At 41.9% G+C, this 26,360-nt stretch overlaps 1 protein-coding gene across 4 annotated transcripts in view; it reads right to left on the bottom strand.

Annotated features, from left to right (window-relative positions):
- Nucleotides 1-26,360, bottom strand: part of STIM1 (stromal interaction molecule 1) — a 601,163-nt gene that overhangs the window by 344,935 nt on the left and 229,868 nt on the right. For all 4 annotated transcript variants that reach the window (XM_053708828.1, XM_053708825.1, XM_053708827.1 and 1 more), the window contains exons 3-4: nucleotides 12,298-12,428; nucleotides 2,800-2,914 (exon numbers count right to left, since the gene is read on the bottom strand). In XM_053708828.1, coding sequence (XP_053564803.1) covers nucleotides 2,800-2,914; nucleotides 12,298-12,428 — 246 coding nt within the window. The remainder of the gene's footprint in view (nucleotides 1-2,799; nucleotides 2,915-12,297; nucleotides 12,429-26,360) is intronic.

The following is a 26,360-nucleotide window of genomic DNA, read 5'->3' as shown; positions in this document are numbered from 1 at the left end:
TTTTATATTTTTTTTTATAGTAAATGATAAGATATGATGAAAATAATGGTATCTTTAGAAAGTCCATTTAATGGCGAGAAAAACGGTATATAATATGTGTGGGTACAGTAAATGAGTAAGAAGAAAATTACAGCTAAACACAAACACCGCAAAAATGTAAAAATAGCCTTGGTCCCAAACGGACAGAAAATGGAAAAGTGCTCTGGTCACTAAGGGGTTAAGGTGCCGGCTGCAAGCACAAGTCTGTTCTGATACTATATATAAGTTATAGAATTGCTGCTTTACTGTCCCTTTAAGGTGCTGGCTGCAAGCACAAGTCTGTTCCGATACTATATATAAGTTGAAGAATTGCTGCTTTACTGTCCCTTTAAGGTGCCGGCTGCAAGCACAAGTCTGTTCTGATACTATATATAAGTTACAGAATTGCTGCTTTACTGTCCCTTTAAAGGTGCCGGCTGCAAGCACAAGTCTGCTCCGATACTATATATAAGTTATAGAATTGCTGCTTTACTGTCCCTTTAAGGTGCTGGCTGCAAGCACAAGTCTGTTCCGATACTATATATAAGTTATAGAATTGCTGCTTTACTGTCCCTTTAAGGTGCCGGCTGCAAGCACAAGTCTGCTCCGATACTATATATAAGTTATAGAATTGCTGCTTTACTGTCCCTTTAAAGGTGCCGGCTGCAAGCACAAGTCTGTTCTGATACTATATATAAGTTATAGAATTGCTGCTTTACTGTCCCTTTAAGGTGCTGGCTGCAAGCACAAGTCTGCTCCGATACTATATATAAGTTATAGAATTGCTGCTTTACTGTCCCTTTAAGGTGCTGGCTGCAAGCACAGGTCTGCTCCGATACTATATATAAGTTATAGAATTGCTGCTTTACTGTCCCTTTAAGGTGCTGGCTGCAAGCACAAGTCTGCTCCGATACTATATATAAGTTATAGAATTGCTGCTTTACTGTCCCTTTAAGGTGCTGGCTGCAAGCACAAGTCTGCTCTGATACTATATATAAGTTATAGAATTGCTGCTTTACTGTCCCTTTAAGGTGCTGGCTGCAAGCACAAGTCTGTTCCGATACTATATATAAGTTGAAGAATTGCTGCTTTACTGTCCCTTTAAGGTGCCGGCTGCAAGCACAAGTCTGTTCTGATACTATATATAAGTTACAGAATTGCTGCTTTACTGTCCCTTTAAAGGTGCCGGCTGCAAGCACAAGTCTGCTCCGATACTATATATAAGTTATAGAATTGCTGCTTTACTGTCCCTTTAAGGTGCTGGCTGCAAGCACAAGTCTGTTCCGATACTATATATAAGTTATAGAATTGCTGCTTTACTGTCCCTTTAAGGTGCCGGCTGCAAGCACAAGTCTGCTCCGATACTATATATAAGTTATAGAATTGCTGCTTTACTGTCCCTTTAAAGGTGCCGGCTGCAAGCACAAGTCTGTTCTGATACTATATATAAGTTATAGAATTGCTGCTTTACTGTCCCTTTAAGGTGCTGGCTGCAAGCACAAGTCTGTTCCGATACTATATATAAGTTATAGAATTGCTGCTTTACTGTCCCTTTAAGGTGCTGGCTGCAAGCACAAGTCTTCTCCGATACTATATATAAGTTATAGAATTGCTGCTTTACCGTCCCTTTAAGGTGCTGGCTGCAAGCACAAGTCTGCTCCGATACTATATATAAGTTATAGAATTGCTGCTTTACTGTCCCTTTAAGGTGCTGGCTGCAAGCAGAAGTCTTCTCCGATACTATATATAAGTTATAGAATTGCTGCTTTACTGTCCCTTTAAGGTGCTGGCTGCAAGCACAAGTCTGCTCCGATACTATATATAAGTTATAGAATTGCTGCTTTACTGTCCCTTTAAGGTGCTGGCTGCAAGCACAAGTCTGCTCTGATACTACATATAAGTTATAGAATTGCTGCTCTATGCGCATCATTAACGTTTAATTTGACTTGAGTGTCCCTTTAAGGTGCCGGCTGCAAGCACAAGTCTGCTCCGATACTACATATAAGTTATAGAATTGCTGCTTTACTGTCCCTTTAAGGTGCTGGCTGCAAGCACAAGTCTGATCTGATACTATATATAAGTTATAGAATTGCTGCTTTACTGTCCCTCTAAGGTGCCGGCTGCAAGCACAAGTCTGCTCCGATACTATATATAAATTATAGAATTGCTGCTTTACTGTCCCTTTAAGGTGCCGGCTGCAAGCACAAGTCTGCTCCGATACTACATATAAGTTATAGAATTGCTGCTCTATGCGCATCATTAACGTTTAATTTGACTTGAGTGTCCCTTTAAGGTGCTGGCTGCAAGCACAAGTCTGCTCTGATACTACATATAAGTTATAGAATTGCTGCTCTATGCGCATCATTAACGTTTAATTTGACTTGAGTGTCCCTTTAAGGTGCTGGCTGCAAGCACAAGTCTGCTCCGATACTACATATAAGTTATAGAATTGCTGCTCTATGCGCATCATTAACGTTTAATTTGACTTGAGTGTCCCTTTAAGGTGCTGGCTGCAAGCACAAGTCTGCTCTGATACTATATATAAGTTATAGAATTGCTGCTCTATGCGCATCATTAACGTTTAATTTGACTTGAGTGTCCCTTTAAGGTGCTGGCTGCAAGCACAAGTCTGCTCTGATACTACATATAAGTTATAGAATTGCTGCTCTATGCGCATCATTAACGTTTAATTTGACTTTCCTGTCCCTTTCACTCGATCATGATAACTGTCTGGGATTGAGAAACAATGGGTTAAAGCGCTGCCGGGTGCAATTGCGTTACCGTCTGAGACTTTCCAGGCGTTCCAGAGATCTGCCACACTGATCAGCTTGTCCTCTCCGTGGAAGGTGCTGTGCTTCACTGTTGGGTCGTGGTAATTCAGGTCTTCCCTCAGAAACTAAAGAACAAAAGGATAATTATCAGCCGGATTACAGGAGGTTCTCATTATCACACAGATTACTGGGTATAAACAGCCCTATATACCCCTCAAGCTGCAAAATGACTTCCCACCCAGGGCCAAGTGTGATGCACTTAAAGGGATTTACATAAAAGTTTTGTAGATGATACATGTATATAGCCCATCTAGGAGTGTTTTTATAACAATTTAAAGTTTTACTTATTTCTAATAACATTGTGCTGATTTTCAGACTCCTAACCAAGCCCCAAAGTATCGGATGTAGACCCAAGTATACAGATTTCTGCTTTCTCTTGTTTGTGTAATGGATCTTTTCATATGCGGGGGGGTCTGCCCTTCCTACTTTCCCAGCCACTTTCACTGGGTGTCCCAGCCTAACCTCATCAACAGTGCTAAACTGGGAGCTTCTAAATAAGTTTTATACTGGATATTTAGATCAGTATCTGTGCATATTCTTCTTTATAGTAGTATCCATACATGCAGTTATATGAAATTGTGTGTGCACTGTCCCTTTAATCTCAGCTGATTTAGGATACATAGTTTTCCATCTTTATACACGTTTGCTCCTCATAAAATCATTGTGCCCAAATGTACCATACTGGGCCCTAGTGTATCATAATTCCACAATAAACCCACTGGGGACCCTTACATGATTCCACAATAAACCCACTGGGGACCCTTACATGATTCCACAATAAACCCACTGGGGACCCTTACATGATTCCACAATAAACCCACTGGGGACCCTTACATGATTCCACAATAAACCCACTGGGGACCCTTACACAGAAGATCATTGTGAGTTCCGTTAGGTTCCCTGATTTCATTATGAGCCCAAGCTGCAAAGCATAAATGTCTACTTCCCCAGTCACTTGGGTTCTCTAGTAAACAACTATAAACACACAGAGAGATGTACTATTAGAAGGAGAGATAGCTGTGCTATACGTATAACTTCTATTGTGCAGTGTAAGTTCATAGGTGGCACTGTGCTGCCTGATAACAGACTTCTGCATGTGAACCAGTACAGTGCAGAGTACGGATAATGCCCAGCGCTGACCACCACTACTCTGCTGCACTGACTTTTGTGCAGAGTCACCAGTGCAAGGCCCCTACCCCCCTATCTGGGAGCTTCAGCTGTTGTTCAGTATATTTAGCTTGGGAAGAGGCATCAGGAAAGTGATCCCTCTCTCTGCTGAACGATAACATAATGCTCAGAGCAGGAGAGGAGTAAGTAAAAGTGACACATGCACGCAGCAAACATGTGACCCCGGCAACAAGATCCAAGCAACAAAGGGGACACAAGCAGGGCACAAACTGACCAGAGCTACGGCCAGCGAGAGTAAGCAGGGATGACACAGACAGAAAGGAAGAGCAGAACGAGGGTGGGAAGAGCTAAGCTACAGACATGGAACAAGAGAGCAGACACAGGGTCATAAGAGGTCTCATTAGCAGGAGATGAAAGGGCAGCGATCAGCCAAAATAGGGGCAACATTTCTAAAATGTTTACTATCTTCTGCCACCTGACTTCCTGGGTTTATTCCACAGATAAATTAGCTCAGGGAACCCAAAGGGTCAATCCGTAATGGTGGGATTTACTCACATTTATGTTACCGACTCAATCAGTAATGGTGGGATTTACTCACATTTATGTTACCGACTCAATCAGTAATGGTGGCATTTACTCACATTTATGTTACCGACTCAATCAGTAATGGTGGCATTTACTCACATTTATGTTACCGACTCAATCAGTAATGGTGGCATTTACTCACATTTATGTTACCGACTCAATCAGTAATGGTGGGATTTACTCACATTTATGTTACCGACTCAATCAGTAATGGTGGGATTTACTCACATTTATGCTACCGACTCAATCAGTAATGGTGGGATTTACTCACATTTATGTTACCGACTCAATCAGTAATGGTGGCATTTACTCACATTTATGTTACCGACTCAATCAGTAATGGTGGGATTTACTCACATTTATGTTACCAACTCAATCAGTAATGGTGGGATTTACTCACATTTATGTTACCAACTCAATCAGTAATGGTGGGATTTACTCACATTTATGTTACCGACTCAATCAGTAATGGTGGGATTTACTCACATTTATGTTACCGACTCAATCAGTAATGGTGGGATTTACTCACATTTATGTTACCGACTCAATAAGTAATGGTGGGATTTACTCACATTTATGTTACCGACTCAATCAGTAATGGTGGGATTTACTCACATTTATGTTACCGACTCAATCAGTAATGCTGGGATTTACTCACATTTATGTTACCGACTCAATCAGTAATGCTGGGATTTACTCACATTTATGTTACCGACTCAATCAGTAATGGTGGCATTTACTCACATTTATGTTACCGACTCAATCAGTAATGGTGGGATTTACTCACATTTATGTTACCGACTCAATCAGTAATGGTGGGATTTACTCACATTTATGTTACCGACTCAATCAGTAATGGTGGCATTTACTCACATTTATGTTACCGACTCAATCAGTAATGGTGGCATTTACTCACATTTATGTTACCGACTCAATCAGTAATGGTGGCATTTACTCACATTTATGTTACCGACTCAATCAGTAATGGTGGCATTTACTCACATTTATGTTACCGACTCAATCAGTAATGGTGGCATTTACTCACATTTATGTTACCTACTCAATCAGTAATGGTGGCATTTACTCACATTTATGTTACCGACTCAATCAGTAATGGTGGGATTTACTCACATTTATGTTACCGACTCAATCAGTAATGGTGGGATTTACTCACATTTATGTTACTGACTCAATCAGTAATGGTGGGATTTACTCACATTTATGTTACCGACTCAATCAGTAATGGTGGGATTTACTCACATTTATGTTACCGACTCAATCAGTAATGGTGGCATTTACTCACATTTATGTTACCGACTCAATCAGTAATGGTGGCATTTACTCACATTTATGTTACCGACTCAATCAGTAATGGTGGCATTTACTCACATTTATGTTACCGACTCAATCAGTAATGGTGGCATTTACTCACATTTATGTTACCGACTCAATCAGTAATGGTGGGATTTACTCACATTTATGTTACCGACTCAATCAGTAATGGTGGGATTTACTCACATTTATGTTACCGACTCAATCAGTAATGGTGGCATTTACTCACATTTATGTTACTGACTCAATCAGTAATGGTGGCATTTACTCACATTTATGTTACCAACTCAATCAGTAATGGTGGGATTTACTCACATTTATGTTACCGACTCAATCAGTAATGGTGGCATTTACTCACATTTATGTTACCGACTCAATCAGTAATGGTGGCATTTACTCACATTTATGTTACCGACTCAATCAGTAATGGTGGGATTTACTCACATTTATGTTACCGACTCAATCAGTAATGGTGGGATTTACTCACATTTATGTTACCGACTCAATCAGTAATGGTGGGATTTACTCACATTTATGTTACTGACTCAATCAGTAATGGTGGGATTTACTCACATTTATGTTACCGACTCAATCAGTAATGCTGGGATTTACTCACATTTATGTTACCGACTCAATCAGTAATGGTGGCATTTACTCACATTTATGTTACCGACTCAATCAGTAATGGTGGCATTTACTCACATTTATGTTACAGATAATGGCACAAAGTAAAGTCAGAGTCATTTTTAGTTTAACTTGGTTACCAGCAACTGAATTGAATTCACCTTTACATCCCTACTTAAAGGGACAGTACAGAGAAAAGCATAGATCGGACATGATTATGTTTTTATTCCCTTTATAAATTGTGCCAAGTACTATTATCCTTTGTTAAAGAACAATTCTGTAAGCACAGGAGTGTGCACATGTCTTTAGCCAGCAAACTGCACTGTTATGTGCGCTAAAGACATGTGCATGCCCCTATCAGCATACTTAGGTTTACACCTCAACAAAGGATAGCAAGCGAACAAAGTACATTTGATAAGCAAACTAGAAATTTGATTAAAAGTGCTGCTCTGTCTGAATTCTCACATTTAAAGGGACAGTCTCATCAAAATAAAACTTTCATGATTCAGATAGAACAATAATGTTAAACAACTTTCCAACTTACTTCCATTATCAAATTTGCTTCAGTATCTTGGTATCTTTTGTTGAAGGGTCAGCAGCGCATTACTGGGAGCTAGCTCAACACTACTTACTTTAATTCACTCTCTCATCCTTTCCTGCCTCGACTACTGCAACTCTGTCCTCTCTGGTCTCCCCACCTGCCGCCTAGATCCTTTACAATCCATAATGAATGCCTCTCACAGACTCAACTTCCTTGAACGCTGCTCTTCATCTGCTGCACCTCTCTGCCAATCCCTTCACTGGCTTCCTCTTGCCTCCAGGATTAAAACACAAAATTCTCACTCTGACACACAAAGCCCTCAATTGCACTGCTCCCCCCTACATCTCAGACCTTGTCTCCAGATACTCTCCCTCCCTTCCCCTTCGCTCATGATCTCCCACTCTCTTGTTACCTCCTCACACTCCCGTCTACAAGATTTCTCAAGACTGGCTCCCATTTTATGGAACTCTCTGCCTCGCTCTACACGACTCTACCCTAGGTTTACAGGGACGCTTACAACCTACACTAACCTTCCTATCTCCACTAAAACCCCTAAAACCCCATAGCATGTAAGCCTATGAGCCCAGCTGTTTGTAGTTCACATTGCAAAGAGCCGACTACAACAGTGCAACTCTCGGCAGGACCCTCTCTCCCCATTTAATCCCTGTAATCGTTTTTTATATACCACCTATGTTCATAGCGCTGCAGAACCTGTTGGCACTCTACAAATACCTAATAATAATAACAATACTACTACTTGTATTAGTTCCAACTTGCCAGCCAATTACATGAGAAGATAATTATTACTTATTCGTATCCTTACCTAGGACCCATAAACAAGACCAATACACCTTTTATTTCTAATGTGATGATTACTACACAGGAGATTCACACACATTCCACCTTGTGTTTCCCAACCCCGGTCCTCAAGTAGCCCCAACAGTCCTGGTTTTCATTATAGCTGAACTAGTGCACAGTTGAAATAATCAGCTGAAGGATGAGAGCAGGTTAGTAACCATGGTTACTGATCAGCTGATTACTTCACTTGTGCACTGGTTCAGCTATAATGAAAACCAGGACTGTTGGGGGTAGGCGAGGACCGCGGTTGGGAAACACTTCTAGCCTATAACTTTAAATAACACGGTATCCAGAATAATAATATACCATGTTTGGTTAGGGTATTTTATTAGACTGTGTGTCATGGGAGGTCTTATTATAGAATTACTTATAACGATTATTACAGGTTGCGCATCAGATTGTGCTGTTAAAGTTTTTACTATAGATTATTAATCCCATTATTGTTATTCTTGTGATGACCGGCTTATAAGGCAGCTAAAAACATAAATTATGCTTACCTGATAATTTAATTTCCATCGAAGGGAGGAGTCTCCACGGCTTCATTCATTACTTTATTACAAAAACCTGGCAAAGACACCCCAGCTAAAGGCATAAATACCTCCCCCACTTTCCTCATTCCCCAGTCATACTGCAGAGGGAACAATGAACAGTAGGAGAAATATCAGGGTATAAACAGTGCCAGAAGATAAATAAAATTTAGGTCCGCCCATCAGAAATACGGGCAGGAGCCGTGGACTCTCCTCCCCTCAATGGAAATGAAATTATCAGGTAAGCATAATTTATGTTTTCCATCTAAAGGGGAGAAGGGTCCATGGCTTCATTCATTACTGTTGGGAACATATACCCAGGCTCTAGAAGACACAGAATGAAACCGGGAGGGCAAAAGGCGGACCCTAATCTGAGGGCACCACAGCCTGCAAAACCTTTCTCCCAAAAACAGCTTCCGCAGAAGCAAAAACATCAAATTTGTAAAAGATACGATGCAACACTCAGAAACTTGTTTAAACACTTTAGGTCCAGAATCGGGCAGAACGTGTCCTTCTTTGGAACCACAAAAAGGTAGGAATAGTACCCTAGACCCCTTTCTGCTAGGGGTACTGGTACGATAACCCAGAGAGATGCAAGATCCCTTACAAACTCTAGAAAGGCCTCTCCTTGTCTTGAAGACAGGTTTGACAGGAGGAATCTGCCCTCGCGCGGGTTGGGATCTGAACCCTATCCTGTAACCCTGGGAGACCAACTCTAAAACCCAAGGGTCCTGAACGTCCAGCAACCATGCGTCTGAGAATAGAGATAATCTGCCCCCTACGTGATTAGGGGGCCGCCCCTTCATGACGATTTGGATTTGATTCGATTATATCCACGGTTATGGGAGGCAAGGGAGCATTCCTAACGCAGGATAAGAAGGCTAAGCCTAAAGGATCTACTTTTCATCCCTTTCGCACCGATAAGGCCCAGCACTAGCAACCTGCCGCAAAAGCCGGCCAGTCCAAAGGATCTTGGAAGCCGGCTCAATCTTGGAATAAGTCTAAGCAGAGCAAGAAGCCCGTCGAGACAAAGGCAGGAACAACAGCCTCGCCTTAGAGGTCATGTCCGCAGACCAAGATTTTAGCCACAGAGCCCTGCGCGCTAAAACAGAAAAACTTGACACCTTAGCATTCAGGTGAATAATTTGCATATTGGCATCACAGATGAAAGAATTGGCGATCTTCAGTGCCTTAATCTTCTCCTGTATCACGTCGATGGATGTCTCCCCCTCGACCATTTCACACAGGGATTAACACCAATAAATCGCAGCTCCAGCGACCGCCACAACGGCCGCTGCTGGCTGAAAAACAAACCCTGTGTGCTTAAACATCTTTCTCAACATGTTTTCCAGCTTTTTATCCATGGGCTCTTTAAAACGACGAACTATCCTCAAGGGGAATAGTCGTCCGCTTCGCGAGCGTAGAGATAGATCCATCCACCTTAGGGATGGTCCCCCACAGCTCAAGCTGAGAGTCCAGAACAGGGAAAAGTTTTTTAAAGGAAGAAGGGGAAAAGGAAGAAGGGGAAAAGGAAGAAGGGGAAAAGGAAGAAGGGGAAAAGGAAGAAGGGGAAAAGGAAGAAGGGGAAAAGGAAGAAGGGGAAAAGGAAGAAGGGGAAAAGGAAGAAGGGGAAAAGGAAGAACCTAATCACTCCCATTCGTTCTTAATAATATTAGCCATCTTAACGGGAACCGGGAAAGACTGAGGCACTACCCTGTCCTCGTATACCTTGTCAAGCTTAGGAATCGCAGGTTACTCCGGTAGCTGAGGTTCCAGAACCTCCAGAGTAGCAAGCACCTGCCAAAGCAGAAAGCACAAATTCTCCATCCTAAACCTATAACCAGGCTCTTCCGCCGCTGGAGGTTTAGATGACACGGACTCCGACCCAGAAGGGGCCTCCTCCGAAGAATTGCAATGGGCCTCGTCATCTTATAGAGCCTCTGGATCTTCTATTGGCGAGGACAAACCCTGGGCCAGGCCACTATGATAAACCCTACGCTTGCGCTTAGAAGAACGTGGCAAGGCATAGATCACTTTCAAAACCGCCGATTTCAGTTGGTCCGCAAAGTCTGACGGCCAACTAATCTCTCTTGAAGGAGTAACGGTTGGACCCCGGGGTGCTGCATGTGCAATCGGAGATGAATGTAGGGAACGCACCTCCTGGGACGAAGAACCCTCAGAGGTGGACGGCTTAGTAGTATTAGTCATCCGTTTACATTTAGATGTTGAAACTTTATCAAAGTATGTGGAACATAGTTGAGCAGGCTGATCTACCAGAACCTCCTCCCAATAAACACAGGAATGAGACTTTAATAAGGAAGGAGAGCCTTCCAACGCGTCAGAGTCCTCCATCGCTTGCGTGCTTGGTTAGACTAACTTTATTTATTAAAAAGGCACCTTTATACAACCAATAGCCAGGGCACTCACCACCTCCTAGGAGCCGGACTACAGAAACCGCTACGTCTCCTGCGCCACAGATCAACAGGAAGGATAGATGGCCACACCTAGTCACATGGAATGCCTGGCAGGACCACCCCATGCACTAGGGAAAAACGCAAAAAAAATGGCCGCACAAAATGTCCGCAAGTAACCTGAAAGTTCCACACATTGCCAGAGCCTCATCTCGCATATAACGCAGCAGTGACACAATAAACAATATTAAGTATAAATACCGCCCTGTTCAATAATCCCCCTTCCAGAAATATTAACCTTTGATTCTGTAAAGCTAAAAATGCGCCACACTGTGACCCTGTCTTCTATGTTATCATTATTAATAAAAAATAAAACCATCTTACCAGAATCTACGCCGTTGAACAGGAACAAGGCCCTTCAAGTCTGACAGGGTAGTAGCCTCGCTCCTGACATGGACTTGAGTGAAGAAAGCAGGCAGCGAAACTCGTCAATGCTGATTGCTTATGGAGCTCTTAATATGAGTCGGGATGGTTTCGCAGAAAGACTCTCCCTGCATCTCCGGACTCTTTCTTTCGCCCAGGCTCTCACTGAGAGGCTGACAGGACTACTTAAAACTCCAGTCCCACAGCAAAGAGTACTACTCTCCATAAGAGACTACTCCGAAACACTAGCACTCCTCTGCCGTCCTCCTGTAACGAAAGGCAAAGAATGACTGGGGGATGAGGGAAGTGGAGGAGGTATTTAAGCCTTTGGCTGGGGTGTCTTTTCCTCCTCTTGGTGGCCAGGTTCTTAATTCCCAACAGTAATGAATGAAGCCGTGGACTCTCCTCCCCTTTAGATGGAAATTATAACACTGAAGCGCACTAGATTTTCAATAAATTGCATTATTTTTCTTTTGGTCCCATATTGTAAGTTGTAAATAAAAGTTATGCTTAAGCAGATTGTTGTTGTGCCGATGTCAGTCTATAATGTATCCTTTTGTGGTTTTTCAGTTTCCCACATCATATTAACAGTTTCTCAGATGCAGAGCTCCACCCAGTAATACAAATGTGCTGTATTTCCTGTACACAGATTTGAAAAAATATTTTATATATGAAATTGGGGGTTTACCATTGTAGTGCCCTTGTTATTTTATCTATAGCTACAGCTAGCTAAACACATTGGGTGAGCCAATGACAAGAGTCATATGTGTAGTCACCAATCAGCAGTGAATTGCTACTCCTGAGCCTACCTATGAATGTGTTTCAACAAAGGGTACCAAGAGAACAAAGCAAATTAGATAGTAGAAGTAAATTGGAAAGCGGTTTAAAATTGTGTGTTCTATCTCAATCAAAAGGAAAAAAAATGTGGGTTCCATGTCCCTTTAATTTAGATTTTTGTTCCTTTAACTAATGAGAAGTTTGATACATTGGTCGCCCATTAGTTCTATATCTGCACTAACCTCGTCGCTCTCCTCAACATCCACGTTACCGTTGGCATCATCATCCATTTGCTTGTGAATGCTCATCACGGCCTCGAAGCTGAGAAGCTCGTCGTCATGGTTGCAGAGGAGGATGTCGATGCGGCAGAACTCTGCAATATGAAAGGGTTCACGTTAGAGGGATCTGGAGAAAAGCAGACAGTAGGACAATACCTCATCCTGACATCGACCCACTGCTCTGCACATCAACATTGTCCAGCTGCCCCACACACTCACGCTGCCCCGCACAACTGACTGGAGCTGTCTCACTGACCCGCACAACTGACTGGAGCTGTCTCACTGACCCGCACAACTGACTGGCGCTGACTGACTGGCATTATCCCGCTGCCCCGCACAACTGACATACTAATATTTTGTTTTCTATCTTTGTTGCACAAATAATTATTACATCAGTTTACGATAAAAGATGCACTTAATTTGCGCTTTGGATAGTTTAAGTATAATTGTGCTCCCACCCAGCTACATTATAACGCCCCCAGGCTGTGAAAACCCTGATAATAAAGGATGATGATAATAAAATATTTTACATTTATAGACAATTAAATTACAAACCCCCTATATCAATTATCCTACATTATATATTCCCTCCTATGAACCACATGATCCCATCTTTACCAGATCACACAACTCTTTATACCAGTAGATAAGAAGACTGTTGTATGATTTCCATTCCTCTCTCAGCCAATAGTGACTAGTTAAACATCTGTAACAGTTGCCGAATCAATAATAAAGCTGGAATATCATCAACGTACCAAAACATTTATTTTGTTATTAATATATTTCTCTAGCTAATAGGTAGAACCAATAAAATGACCAAATGACGTGTTTGCTCTGTTGATGAATAAATCTTGTCAAAATATTTCAACTTCATTATTTGTTTTTCAAACAATTGGATATTTGCACCTCTAGTGTATTCTGCACTATTACGAATTTCTTAGCATATATAAGTAGATCACATTGAAACACGTCATAAAAACTAGCTGTGTCATCGGATCTTCATCGTCTGCCGCTATCTGTATTTTCAGCAGTAACAATTCACAGTTATGCCAGTGGCATTTTAGGTACAGCACATGGGTAGAGCTTGCTGATTGGTGTCTAAATGTAGCCACCAATCAGCAAGCGCTACCAAGGGTGCTAAACTAAAAATTGTTCGACTCCTAGGCTTACATTCCTGCTTTTTCATATAAAGATGTGAAAAGAACAAAGAAACATTAATAGGAGTACAATAGAAAGTTGCTTAAAATTGCAGGCTCTATCTGAATCATAAAAGAAAAAAAAAAAAAGGGTTTGTATCCCTTTAAGATATAAAACTCTACAGGTATTTGTGTGTTACTCTCATTACTAAACCAACAGACATAGACAATGACAATATTGTAGGTAACTAGAGCGGAGGGTGAGAGGACGGCTGCAGATCTGTCACATAAACAAGGAGTACCTGACAAACTAGCTATTCAACACATTAGACAAGAGTTGGAGGTCTTGTGAAGTGCATTGATTTAACATTAGTAAAGCTATTTAATGATTTTTCTAAATTCACCATTAAAGTCTATAGGGATTTGTGCAGATAAATCCTTTTATAATCTTGTGTAAAGATTGTGATTTTATCCAATGTCTGTAGCAAAGTTATAGAATTCTACAGGCACATTTACACTCCAAAACTCTTCCACAAAGAAAACCAAGAGAATTAAGCAAGTTGTTTTTTTAATTTGCATGCTGAGTCTGAATAACTTTACTGTCTGTTTAAGGATCAGATCAATGCCAACTAAACTACAGCAATATGTAGCCAGTTACAGTGAAGGATTTGGAAATCTAATGCGTAATAAATGATTGTTCAAAAGCATCCAACAGCTTGTGTTTGTGTGTTAATCTGAATGATTACGTATGATAATTTATGCTAACAAAGGTCACGGTTTGTGTGGCACACGAGAGGGGCTGTATCCCTGATATGTAAATGAATACACTAGTCCGGTTTATCATGTCACTTCTAGGTTAACTTGCGTACTACCCTGACCGGTTTCTAATAAATCGTATTCTACAAACTCATTTTACAACAAGAAACAGCTAAATTTAGACACCTGAGCTGGGTGTGGAACAGATGCAAGGATATAAATAGATATCAATAGTTGTAAGCACGGCGGTCACATCTGCCAGTGAAGCCATCATAGCTTCTGCATGAACTTTAATTCTCATATCAGTCTGGTTGCAGGGTCACATACTGGAACTTCATTTCCCACTAGAATGGTTACTCTCACATTACTGAGTGCATATATGTGTTTAACAATCACAAAGTTACACTGCACTCTGGGGTTACTATGTACTTCCTGTCTCAATAACTAAACGCTAAACACATACTGTATGCTGTTTCTGATGGGCTCACAGGCTATATCCATCTCAGGAGGGGGAGTATCACTCCAGTGCAGATTTTAACTGTTTTAGCACTAGGGAGGAAGGACGTAAAGCAATAGTGAAATGTTTTAGCAAATTACAACATTTTACTGTTATGCCCTTTTTAAATTTATAGACTGATATTAAAACCACAGATGAGAGTTTTTCATCACTGAATAATGTATCTATAACATTGCCAGACTTCAGTTCTTGAGCGTTACAGCACCATCTATTAAAAACAGCGCGGCCAATTAAATGCAGCGCGGCCAATTAAATGCAGCGCAGCCTATTAAATGCAGCGCAGTCTATTAAATACAGCACAGCCTATTAAATGCAGCACAGCCTATTAAATGCAGCGCAGCCTATTAAATGCAGCGCAGCCTATTAAATGCAGCGCAGCCTATTAAATGCAGCGCAGCCTATTAAATGCAGCGCAGCCTATTAAATACAGCACAGTCTATTAAATACAGCGCAGCCTATTAAATGCAGCGCAGCCTATTAAATGCAGCGCAGTCTATTAAATGCAGCGCAGTCTATTAAATGCAGCGCAGCCTATTAAATGCAGCGCAGCCTATTAAATACAGCGCAGCCTATTAAATACAGCGCAGCCTATTAAATGCAGCACAGCCTATTAAATGCAGCACAGTCTATTAAATACAGCACAGTCTATTAAATACAGCACAGTCTATTAAATACAGCACAGTCTATTAAATACAGCGCAGTCTATTAAATACAGCGCAGTCTATTAAATACAGCGCAGTCTATTAAATACAGCGCAGTCTATTAAATGCAGCACAGTCTATTAAATGCAGCACAGTCTATTAAATGCAGCACAGTCTATTAAATGCAGCACAGTTTATTAAATGCAGCACAGTCTATTAAATGCAGCACAGTCTATTAAATGCAGCACAGTCTATTAAATGCAGCACAGTCTATTAAATGCAGCACAGTCTATTAAATGCAGCACAGTCTATTAAATGCAGCGCAGTTTATTAAATACAGCGCGGTCTATTAAATGCAGCACAGTCTATTAAATGCAGCACAGTCTATTAAATGCAGCACAGTCTATTAAATGCAGCACAGTCTATTAAATGCAGCACAGTCTATTAAATGCAGCACAGTTTATTAAATGCAGCACAGTTTATTAAATGCAGCACAGTTTATTAAATGCAGCACAGTTTATTAAATGCAGCACAGTCTATTAAATGCAGCACAGTCTATTAAATGCAGCACAGTTTATTAAATGCAGCACAGTCTATTAAATGCATCACAGTCTATTAAATGCATCACAGTCTATTAAATGCAGCACAGTTTATTAAATACAGCGCGGTCTATTAAATGCAGCACAGTCTATTAAATGCAGCGCAGTTTATTAAATGCAGCGCAGTTTATTAAATACAGCACAGTCTATTAAATGCAGCACAGTTTATTAAATGCAGCACAGTTTATTAAATACAGCACAGTCTATTAAAGGCAGCACAGTTTATTAAATACAGCGCGGTCTATTAAACGAAGCGTGGCCTATTAAACGCAGCGTGGCCAATTAAACGCAGCGCGGCCCATTAAACGCAGCGCGGCCCATTAAACGCAGCGCGGCCCATTAAACGCAGCGCGGCCCATTAAACGCAACGCGGCCCATTAAATGCAGCGCGCCCATTAAATACAGCGCGGCCAATTAAACGCAGCACAGCCTATTAAAAGCAGCGTGGCCTATAAATGCAGCACAGTCTATTAAATGCAGCACAGTTTAGTAAATGCAGCGCGGCCTATTAAATGCAGTGCGGCCTATTAAATGCAGTGCGGCCTATTAAATGCAGTGCGGCCTATTAAATGCAGTGCGGCCTATTAAATACAGTGCATTCTATTAAATGCAGCACAGTGTATTAAATACAGTGTGTTCTATTAAATGCAGCGTGGCCTATTAAATACAGCACAAGTTAAAAGAGAGAAGCGCTCAACCTGAGAACGAACAATAGCATAATAGCTTGTTCTATGGCTAGTTACCACCCTAGAAGCAGCCTCTGTTTGCTCAATATGTGCCTTTCACAGAGAAGAACTTTCCTGTAGCATATCAGTCTGATCCTGACTTCACAGTGCAGTCCAGCCCCGAAATACCAGGCAATCCCTCTGTGAACAAGAGAAACAGCAAAACCCCAGATGTACGTTTCGGCCTATTGTGGGCCTCATCAGTGAGGTGCAGCCATATCCCTCTAGGCACACTGAGCAACGGGTCCACGTCTGGATTACCGCATCACACTTAGGGAGACTCCCTAAATGTCATTGCAAGTTAAAAGAGAGAAGCGCTCAACCTGAGAACGAACAATAGCATAATAGCTTGTTCTATGGCTAGTTACCACCACAGCACAGTCTATTAAATGCAGATCGGCCTATTAAATACAGTGCAGTATATTAAACGCAGCGCGGCCCATTAAACGCAGCGCGGCCCATTAAACGCAGCGCGGCATATTAAATGCAGCACAGTTTATTAAATACAGCGCGGCCTATTAAATGCAGCGCGGCCTATTAAATGCAGCGCGGCCTATTAAATGCAGCGCGGCCTATTAAATGCAGCGCAGCCTATTAAATGCAGCGCGGCCTATTAAATGCAGCGCGGCCTATTAAATGCAGCGCGGCCTATTAAATGCAGCGCGGCCTATTAAATGCAGCGCGGCCTGTTAAATGCAGCGCGGCCTATTAAATGCAGCGCGGCCTATTAAATGCAGCGCGGCCTATTAAATGCAGCGCGGCCTATTAAATGCAGCATAGTTTATTAAATGCAGCACAGTTTATTAAATGCAGCACAGTTTGTTAAATGCAGCACAGTCTGTTAAATGCAGCACAGTCTGTTAAATGCAGCACAGTCTATTAAATGCAGCGATGCCTATTAAATGCAGCGATGCCTATTAAATGCAGCACAGTTTGTTAAATGCAGCACAGTTTGTTAAATGCAGCACAGTTTGTTAAATGCAGCACAGTTTGTTAAATGCAGCACAGTTTGTTAAATGCAGCACAGTTTGTTAAATGCAGCACAGTTTGTTAAATGCAGCACAGTTTGTTAAATGCAGCGCGGCCTGTTAAATGCAGCGCGGCCTGTTAAATGCAGTGCGGCCTGTTAAATGCAGCGCGGCCTATTAAATGCAGCACAGTTTATGAAAAACAGCACAGTTTATTAAATGCAGCGCAGCCTATTAAATGCAGGATAAATTGTGAAGACCAAGGGATCTGTAAACCTCTGAATGCTGAGAGGGGAATGGGTGCTGCAATACATTTATACTTATTCACTGCAGGAAAATGGGGAAAAGGGTCAAAATTAAACTTTCAAGATTCAGATAGGGCATGTCATTTTAAATAACTTTCCATTTTACTTTTATCATCAAATTTGCATTGATCTCCTGGTATTCTTTGTTGAAAGCTAAACCTAAGTAGGCTCATATGTTAATTTCTAAAACCTGAAGGCCGCCTCTTATCTCAGTGCATGTTGACAGGGTTTCTTTTACAGCTAGACAATGCTAGTTCATGTGTGCCATATAGATAACATTGTGCTCACTCCGTGGAGTTACCTAGGAGTCAGCACTGATTGGCTAAAATGCAAGTTTGTAAAAAGAACCAAGATAAGGGGGCAGTCTGCAGAAGCTAAGATACAAGGTAATCACAGAGATACAAAGTATGGTAATATAACTATGTTGGTTATGCAAAACTGGCGACAAGTGTAATAAAGGGATTATTTATCTTTTTAAACAATACAAACTCTGGAGTAGACTGTCCCTTTAAAGAAGTGACATTTTGAGTGGGAACAATCAGTACCCCTGAAGGCTGTCTGCATCTGATCACATATCTCAGCTTTACGCCTCTGCCCCTTGTTACGTCACTAATCTAACCTCTGACCCTACAGAAGGTATCACACGAGAACCCCTTATTATATACACTGCAGATAGTATACACATGGCACACTCTGCCCCTTGTTACGTCACTAATCTAACCTCTAACCCTACAGAAGGTATCACACGAGAACCCCTTATTATATACACTGCAGATAATATACACATGGCACACTCTGCGCCCCTTGTTACGTCACTAATCTAACCTGTAACCCTACAGAAGGTATCACACGAGAACCCCTTATTATATACACTGCAGATAGTATACACATGGCACACTCTGCCCCTTGTTACGTCACTAATCTAACCTCTGACCCTACAGAAGGTATCACACGAGAACCCCTTATTATATACACTGCAGATAGTATACACATGGCACACTCTGCCCCTTGTTACGTCACTAATCTAACCTCTGACCCTACAGAAGGTATCACACGAGAACCCCTTATTATATACACTGCAGATAGTATACACATGGCACACTCTGCCCCTTGTTACGTCACTAATCTAACCTCTGACCCTACAGAAGGTATCACACGAGAACCCCTTATTATATACACTGCAGATAGTATACACATGACGCACTCTGCCCCTTGTTACATCACTAATCTAACCTGTAACCCTACAGAAGGTATCACACGAGAACCCCTTATTATATACACTGCAGATAGTATACACATGGCACACTCTGCCCCTTGTTACGTCACTAATCTAACCTCTAACCCTACAGAAGGTATCACACGAGAACCCCTTATTATATACACTGCAGATAGTATACACATGGCACACAATGCCCCTTGTTACGTCACTAATCTAACCTCTGACCCTACAGAAGGTATCACACGAGAACCCCTTATTATATACACTGCAGATAGTATACACATGGCACACTCTGCCCCTTGTTACGTCACTAATCTAACCTCTGACCCTACAGAAGGTATCACACGAGAACCCCTTATTATATACACTGCAGATAGTATACACATGGCACACTCTGCCCCTTGTTACGTCACTAATCTAACCTCTAACCCTACAGAAGGTATCATACGAGAACCCCTTATTATATACACTGCAGATAATATACACATGGCACACTCTGCGCCCCTTGTTACGTCACTAATCTAACCTGTAACCCTACAGAAGGTATCACACGAGAACCCCTTATTATATACACTGCAGATAGTATACACATGGCACACTCTGCCCCTTGTTACGTCACTAATCTAACCTCTGACCCTACAGAAGGTATCACACGAGAACCCCTTATTATATACACTGCAGATAGTATACACATGGCACACTCTGCCCCTTGTTACGTCACTAATCTAACCTCTGACCCTACAGAAGGTATCACACGAGAACCCCTTATTATATACACTGCAGATAGTATACACATGGCACACTCTGCCCCTTGTTACGTCACTAATCTAACCTCTGACCCTACAGAAGGTATCACACGAGAACCCCTTATTATATACACTGCAGATAGTATACACATGGCACACTCTGCCCCTTGTTACGTCACTAATCTAACCTCTGACCCTACAGAAGGTATCATACGAGAACCCCTTATTATATACACTGCAGATAATATACACATGGCACACTCTGCGCCCCTTGTTACGTCACTAATCTAACCTGTAACCCTACAGAAGGTATCACACGAGAACCCCTTATTATATACACTGCAGATAGTATACACATGGCACACTCTGCCCCTTGTTACGTCACTAATCTAACCTCTGACCCTACAGAAGGTATCACACGAGAACCCCTTATTATATACACTGCAGATAGTATACACATGGCACACTCTGCCCCTTGTTACGTCACTAATCTAACCTCTGACCCTACAGAAGGTATCACACGAGAACCCCTTATTATATACACTGCAGATAGTATACACATGGCACACAATGCCCCTTGTTACGTCACTAATCTAACCTGTAACCCTACAGAAGGTATCACACGAGAACCCCTTATTATATACACTGCAGATAGTATACACATGACGCACTCTGCCCCTTGTTACATCACTAATCTAACCTGTAACCCTACAGAAGGTATCACACGAGAACCCCTTATTATATACACTGCAGATAGTATACACATGGCACACTCTGCCCCTTGTTACGTCACTAATCTAACCTCTGACCCTACAGAAGGTATCACACGAGAACCCCTTATTATATACACTGCAGATAGTATACACATGGCACACTCTGCCCCTTGTTACGTCACTAATCTAACCTCTGACCCTACAGAAGGTATCATACGAGAACCCCTTATTATATACACTGCAGATAATATACACATGGCACACTCTGCGCCCCTTGTTACGTCACTAATCTAACCTGTAACCCTACAGAAGGTATCACACGAGAACCCCTTATTATATACACTGCAGATAGTATACACATGGCACACTCTGCCCCTTGTTACGTCACTAATCTAACCTCTGACCCTACAGAAGGTATCACACGAGAACCCCTTATTATATACACTGCAGATAGTATACACATGGCACACTCTGCCCCTTGTTACGTCACTAATCTAACCTCTGACCCTACAGAAGGTATCACACGAGAACCCCTTATTATATACACTCTAGATAGTATACACATGGCACACTCTGCCCCTTGTTACGTCACTAATCTAACCTCTGACCCTACAGAAGGTATCATACGAGAACCCCTTATTATATACACTGCAGATAATATACACATGGCACACTCTGCGCCCCTTGTTACGTCACTAATCTAACCTGTAACCCTACAGAAGGTATCACACGAGAACCCCTTATTATATACACTGCAGATAGTATACACATGGCACACTCTGCCCCTTGTTACGTCACTAATCTAACCTCTGACCCTACAGAAGGTATCACACGAGAACCCCTTATTATATACACTGCAGATAGTATACACATGGCACACTCTGCCCCTTGTTACGTCACTAATCTAACCTCTAACCCTACAGAAGGTATCACACGAGAACCCCTTATTATATACACTGCAGATAGTATACACATGGCACACTCTGCCCCTTGTTACGTCACTAATCTAACCTCTAACCCTACAGAAGGTATCACACGAGAACCCCTTATTATATACACTGCAGATAGTATACACATGGCACACTCTGCGCCCCTTGTTACGTCACTAATCTAACCTCTAACCCTACAGAAGGTATCACACGAGAACCCCTTATTATATACACTGCAGATAGTATACACATGGCACACTCTGCCCCTTGTTACGTCACTAATCTAACCTCTGACCCTACAGAAGGTATCACACGAGAACCCCTTATTATATACACTGCAGATAGTATACACATGGCACACTCTGCCCCTTGTTACGTCACTAATCTAACCTCTGACCCTACAGAAGGTATCACACGAGAACCCCTTATTATATACACTGCAGATAGTATACACATGGCACACTCTGCCCCTTGTTACATCACTAATCTAACCTCTAACCCTACAGAAGGTATCACAAGAGAACCCCTTATTATATACACTGCAGATAGTATACACATGACGCACTCTGCCCCTTGTTACATCACTAATCTAACCTGTAACCCTACAGAAGGTATCACACGAGAACCCCTTATTATATACACTGCAGATAGTATACACATGGCACACTCTGCCCCTTGTTACGTCACTAATCTAACCTCTGACCCTACAGAAGGTATCACACGAGAACCCCTTATTATATACACTGCAGATAGTATACACATGGCACACTCTGCCCCTTGTTACGTCACTAATCTAACCTCTGACCCTACAGAAGGTATCATACGAGAACCCCTTATTATATACACTGCAGATAATATACACATGGCACACTCTGCGCCCCTTGTTACGTCACTAATCTAACCTGTAACCCTACAGAAGGTATCACACGAGAACCCCTTATTATATACACTGCAGATAGTATACACATGGCACACTCTGCCCCTTGTTACGTCACTAATCTAACCTCTGACCCTACAGAAGGTATCACACGAGAACCCCTTATTATATACACTGCAGATAGTATACACATGGCACACTCTGCCCCTTGTTACGTCACTAATCTAACCTCTGACCCTACAGAAGGTATCACACGAGAACCCCTTATTATATACACTCTAGATAGTATACACATGGCACACTCTGCCCCTTGTTACGTCACTAATCTAACCTCTGACCCTACAGAAGGTATCATACGAGAACCCCTTATTATATACACTGCAGATAATATACACATGGCACACTCTGCGCCCCTTGTTACGTCACTAATCTAACCTGTAACCCTACAGAAGGTATCACACGAGAACCCCTTATTATATACACTGCAGATAGTATACACATGGCACACTCTGCCCCTTGTTACGTCACTAATCTAACCTCTGACCCTACAGAAGGTATCACACGAGAACCCCTTATTATATACACTGCAGATAGTATACACATGGCACACTCTGCCCCTTGTTACGTCACTAATCTAACCTCTAACCCTACAGAAGGTATCACACGAGAACCCCTTATTATATACACTGCAGATAGTATACACATGGCACACTCTGCCCCTTGTTACGTCACTAATCTAACCTCTAACCCTACAGAAGGTATCACACGAGAACCCCTTATTATATACACTGCAGATAGTATACACATGGCACACTCTGCGCCCCTTGTTACGTCACTAATCTAACCTCTAACCCTACAGAAGGTATCACACGAGAACCCCTTATTATATACACTGCAGATAGTATACACATGGCACACTCTGCCCCTTGTTACGTCACTAATCTAACCTCTGACCCTACAGAAGGTATCACACGAGAACCCCTTATTATATACACTGCAGATAGTATACACATGGCACACTCTGCCCCTTGTTACGTCACTAATCTAACCTCTGACCCTACAGAAGGTATCACACGAGAACCCCTTATTATATACACTGCAGATAGTATACACATGGCACACTCTGCCCCTTGTTACATCACTAATCTAACCTCTAACCCTACAGAAGGTATCACAAGAGAACCCCTTATTATATACACTGCAGATAGTATACACATGGCACACTCTGCCCCTTGTTACATCACTAATCTAACCTCTGACCATACAGAAGGTATCACACGAGAACCCCTTATTATATACACTGCAGATAGTATACACATGGCACACTCTGCCCCTTGTTACATCACTAATCTAACCTCTGACCCTACAGAAGGTATCACACGAGAACCCCTTATTATATACACTGCAGATAGTATACACATGGCACACTCTGCCCCTTGTTACGTCACTAATCTAACCTCTAACCCTACAGAAGGTATCACACGAGAACCCCTTATTATATACACTGCAGATAGTATACACATGGCACATGAACTTTTGTAAGACACCCAAGGCGTTTTTTTTAAAAAATGGTACCAAATATAGTGTTTACTGATCTACTAGGCATAATTCACCATACAAGGTGCAGCAGGTTTAGGGGTAATGTGCACAAGCACTTTTTTACAGAAAGGGTGGAACAGACCGCCAGCAGAGGTGGTAATACAGCAAGGGAACAACAGAATAGCTAGGACAGGAAAAAGGTTATGCTAAGAATGAGTTAAGCTTACACTTTAGGTAAATATGGACCAACTCAAACCTCTGGTGCGCCCATATACAGGGTATCACCCCCTATTAAGAGCAGAAGTTCCTCTGTAGTTTATACTTCCGGTGGCACATTCTGTATACGGACATTGGTTCCTTAAATCACAGTTAGCAAAAAACAGAATGGAAATCAATAATATGGTCATTAAAGTGAAGGTAAACTTTTGTGAATGAAAGCCCTTTTTAAAAATACTATTAAATACAGGGGCACTCTCATTCATCAAAGTTTACAAAGCAGCTGTTTTGTTAAAAAAAAATTACCTTTTTTTTCTTTTCACAGCCAGAACAGCTTCCCCCACCTAGAGATCCTCTATTCACACATCAGCAATGATTAATCCGGCTTCCTCTAATCACGGCTTTCCCCCCAGAGTAGTCATTGCCTGAGGCCATGCTGTGATTGGAGGAAGCTGGATTAGTCATTGCCGACGTGTGAATAGAGGATCTCTAGGTGGGGGAAGCTGCTCTGGCTGTAAAAAGAAAAAACAGAATTTATGCTTACCTGATAAATTACTTTCTCCAACGGTGTGTCCGGTCCACGGCGTCATCCTTACTTGTGGGATATTCTCTTCCCCAACAGGAAATGGCAGAGAGTCCCAGCAAAGCTGGTCACATGATCCCTCCTAGGCTCCGCCCACCCCAGTCATTCGACCGACGGACAGGAGGAAATATATATAGGAGAAACCATATGATACCGTGGTGACTGTAGTTAGAGAAAATAATTCATCAGACCTGATTAAAAAACCAGGGCGGGCCGTGGACCGGACACACCGTTGGAGAAAGTAATTTATCAGGTAAGCATAAATTCTGTTTTCTCCAACATTGGTGTGTCCGGTCCACGGCGTCATCCTTACTTGTGGGAACCAATACCAAAGCTTTAGGACACGGATGAAGGGAGGGAGCAAATCAGGTCACCTAAACGGAAGGAACCACAGCTTGCAAAACCTTTCTCCCAAAAAAAGCCTCCGAAGAAGCAAAAGTATCAAATTTGTAAAATTTGGCAAAAGTGTGCAGTGAAGACCAAGTCGCTGCCTTACATATCTGGTCAACAGAATCCTCGTTCTTGAAGGCCCATGTGGAAGCCACAGCCCTAGTGGAGTGAGCTGTGATTCTTTCAGGAGGCTGCCGTCCGGCAGTCTCATAAGCCAATCGGATGATGCTTTTAAGCCAAAAGGAAAGAGAGGTAGAAGTCGCTTTTTGACCTCTCCTTTTACCAGAATAAACAACAAACAAGGAAGATGTTTGTCTGAAATCTTTAGTAGCCTCTAAATAGAACTTTAGAGCACGGACAACGTCCAAATTGTGTAACAAACGTTCCTTCTTTGAAACTGGATTCGGACACAAAGAAGGTACAACTATCTCCTGGTTAATATTTTTGTTAGAAACAACTTTAGGAAGAAAACCAGGCTTAGTACGCAAAACCACCTTATCTGCATGGAACACCAGATAAGGAGGAGAACACTGCAGAGCAGATAACTCTGAAACTCTTCTAGCAGAAGAAATTGCAACCAAAAACAAAACTTTCCAGGATAGTAACTTAATATCTATGGAATGTAAGGGTTCAAACGGAACCCCTTGAAGAACTGAAAGAACTAGATTTAGACTCCAGGTAGGAGTCAAAGGTCTGTAAACAGGCTTGATCCTAACCAGAGCCTGAACAAATGCTTGAACATCTGGCACAGCTGCCAGTCTTTTGTGTAGTAAGACAGATAAAGCAGAGATCTGTCCCTTTAGAGAACTTGCAGATAATCCTTTCTCCAAACCTTCTTGAAGAAAGGAGAGAATCTTAGGAATTTTTATCTTATTCCATGGGAATCCTTTGGATTCACACCAACAGATATATTTTTTCCATATTTTATGGTAAATTTTTCTAGTTACAGGTCTTCTGGCCTGAACCAGAGTATCACCGAATCTGAAAACCCACGCTTTGATAGAATCAAGCGTTCAATCTCCAAGCCGTCAGTTGGAGGGAGACCAGATTTGGGTGTTCGAATGGACCTTGAACAAGAAGGTCCTGTCTCAAAGGTAGCTTCCATGGTGGAGCCGATGACATATTCACCAGGTCTGCATACCAAGTCCTGCGTGGCCATGCAGGAGCT

The sequence above is a fragment of the Bombina bombina genome, chromosome 3 (genome assembly GCF_027579735.1).
Source record: "Bombina bombina isolate aBomBom1 chromosome 3, aBomBom1.pri, whole genome shotgun sequence".
In the NCBI taxonomy this organism is placed as follows: domain Eukaryota; kingdom Metazoa; phylum Chordata; class Amphibia; order Anura; family Bombinatoridae; genus Bombina; species Bombina bombina.
Note: the sequence above shows the minus strand (reverse complement) of the source record. Positions and strands in the feature narration are given on the sequence as shown.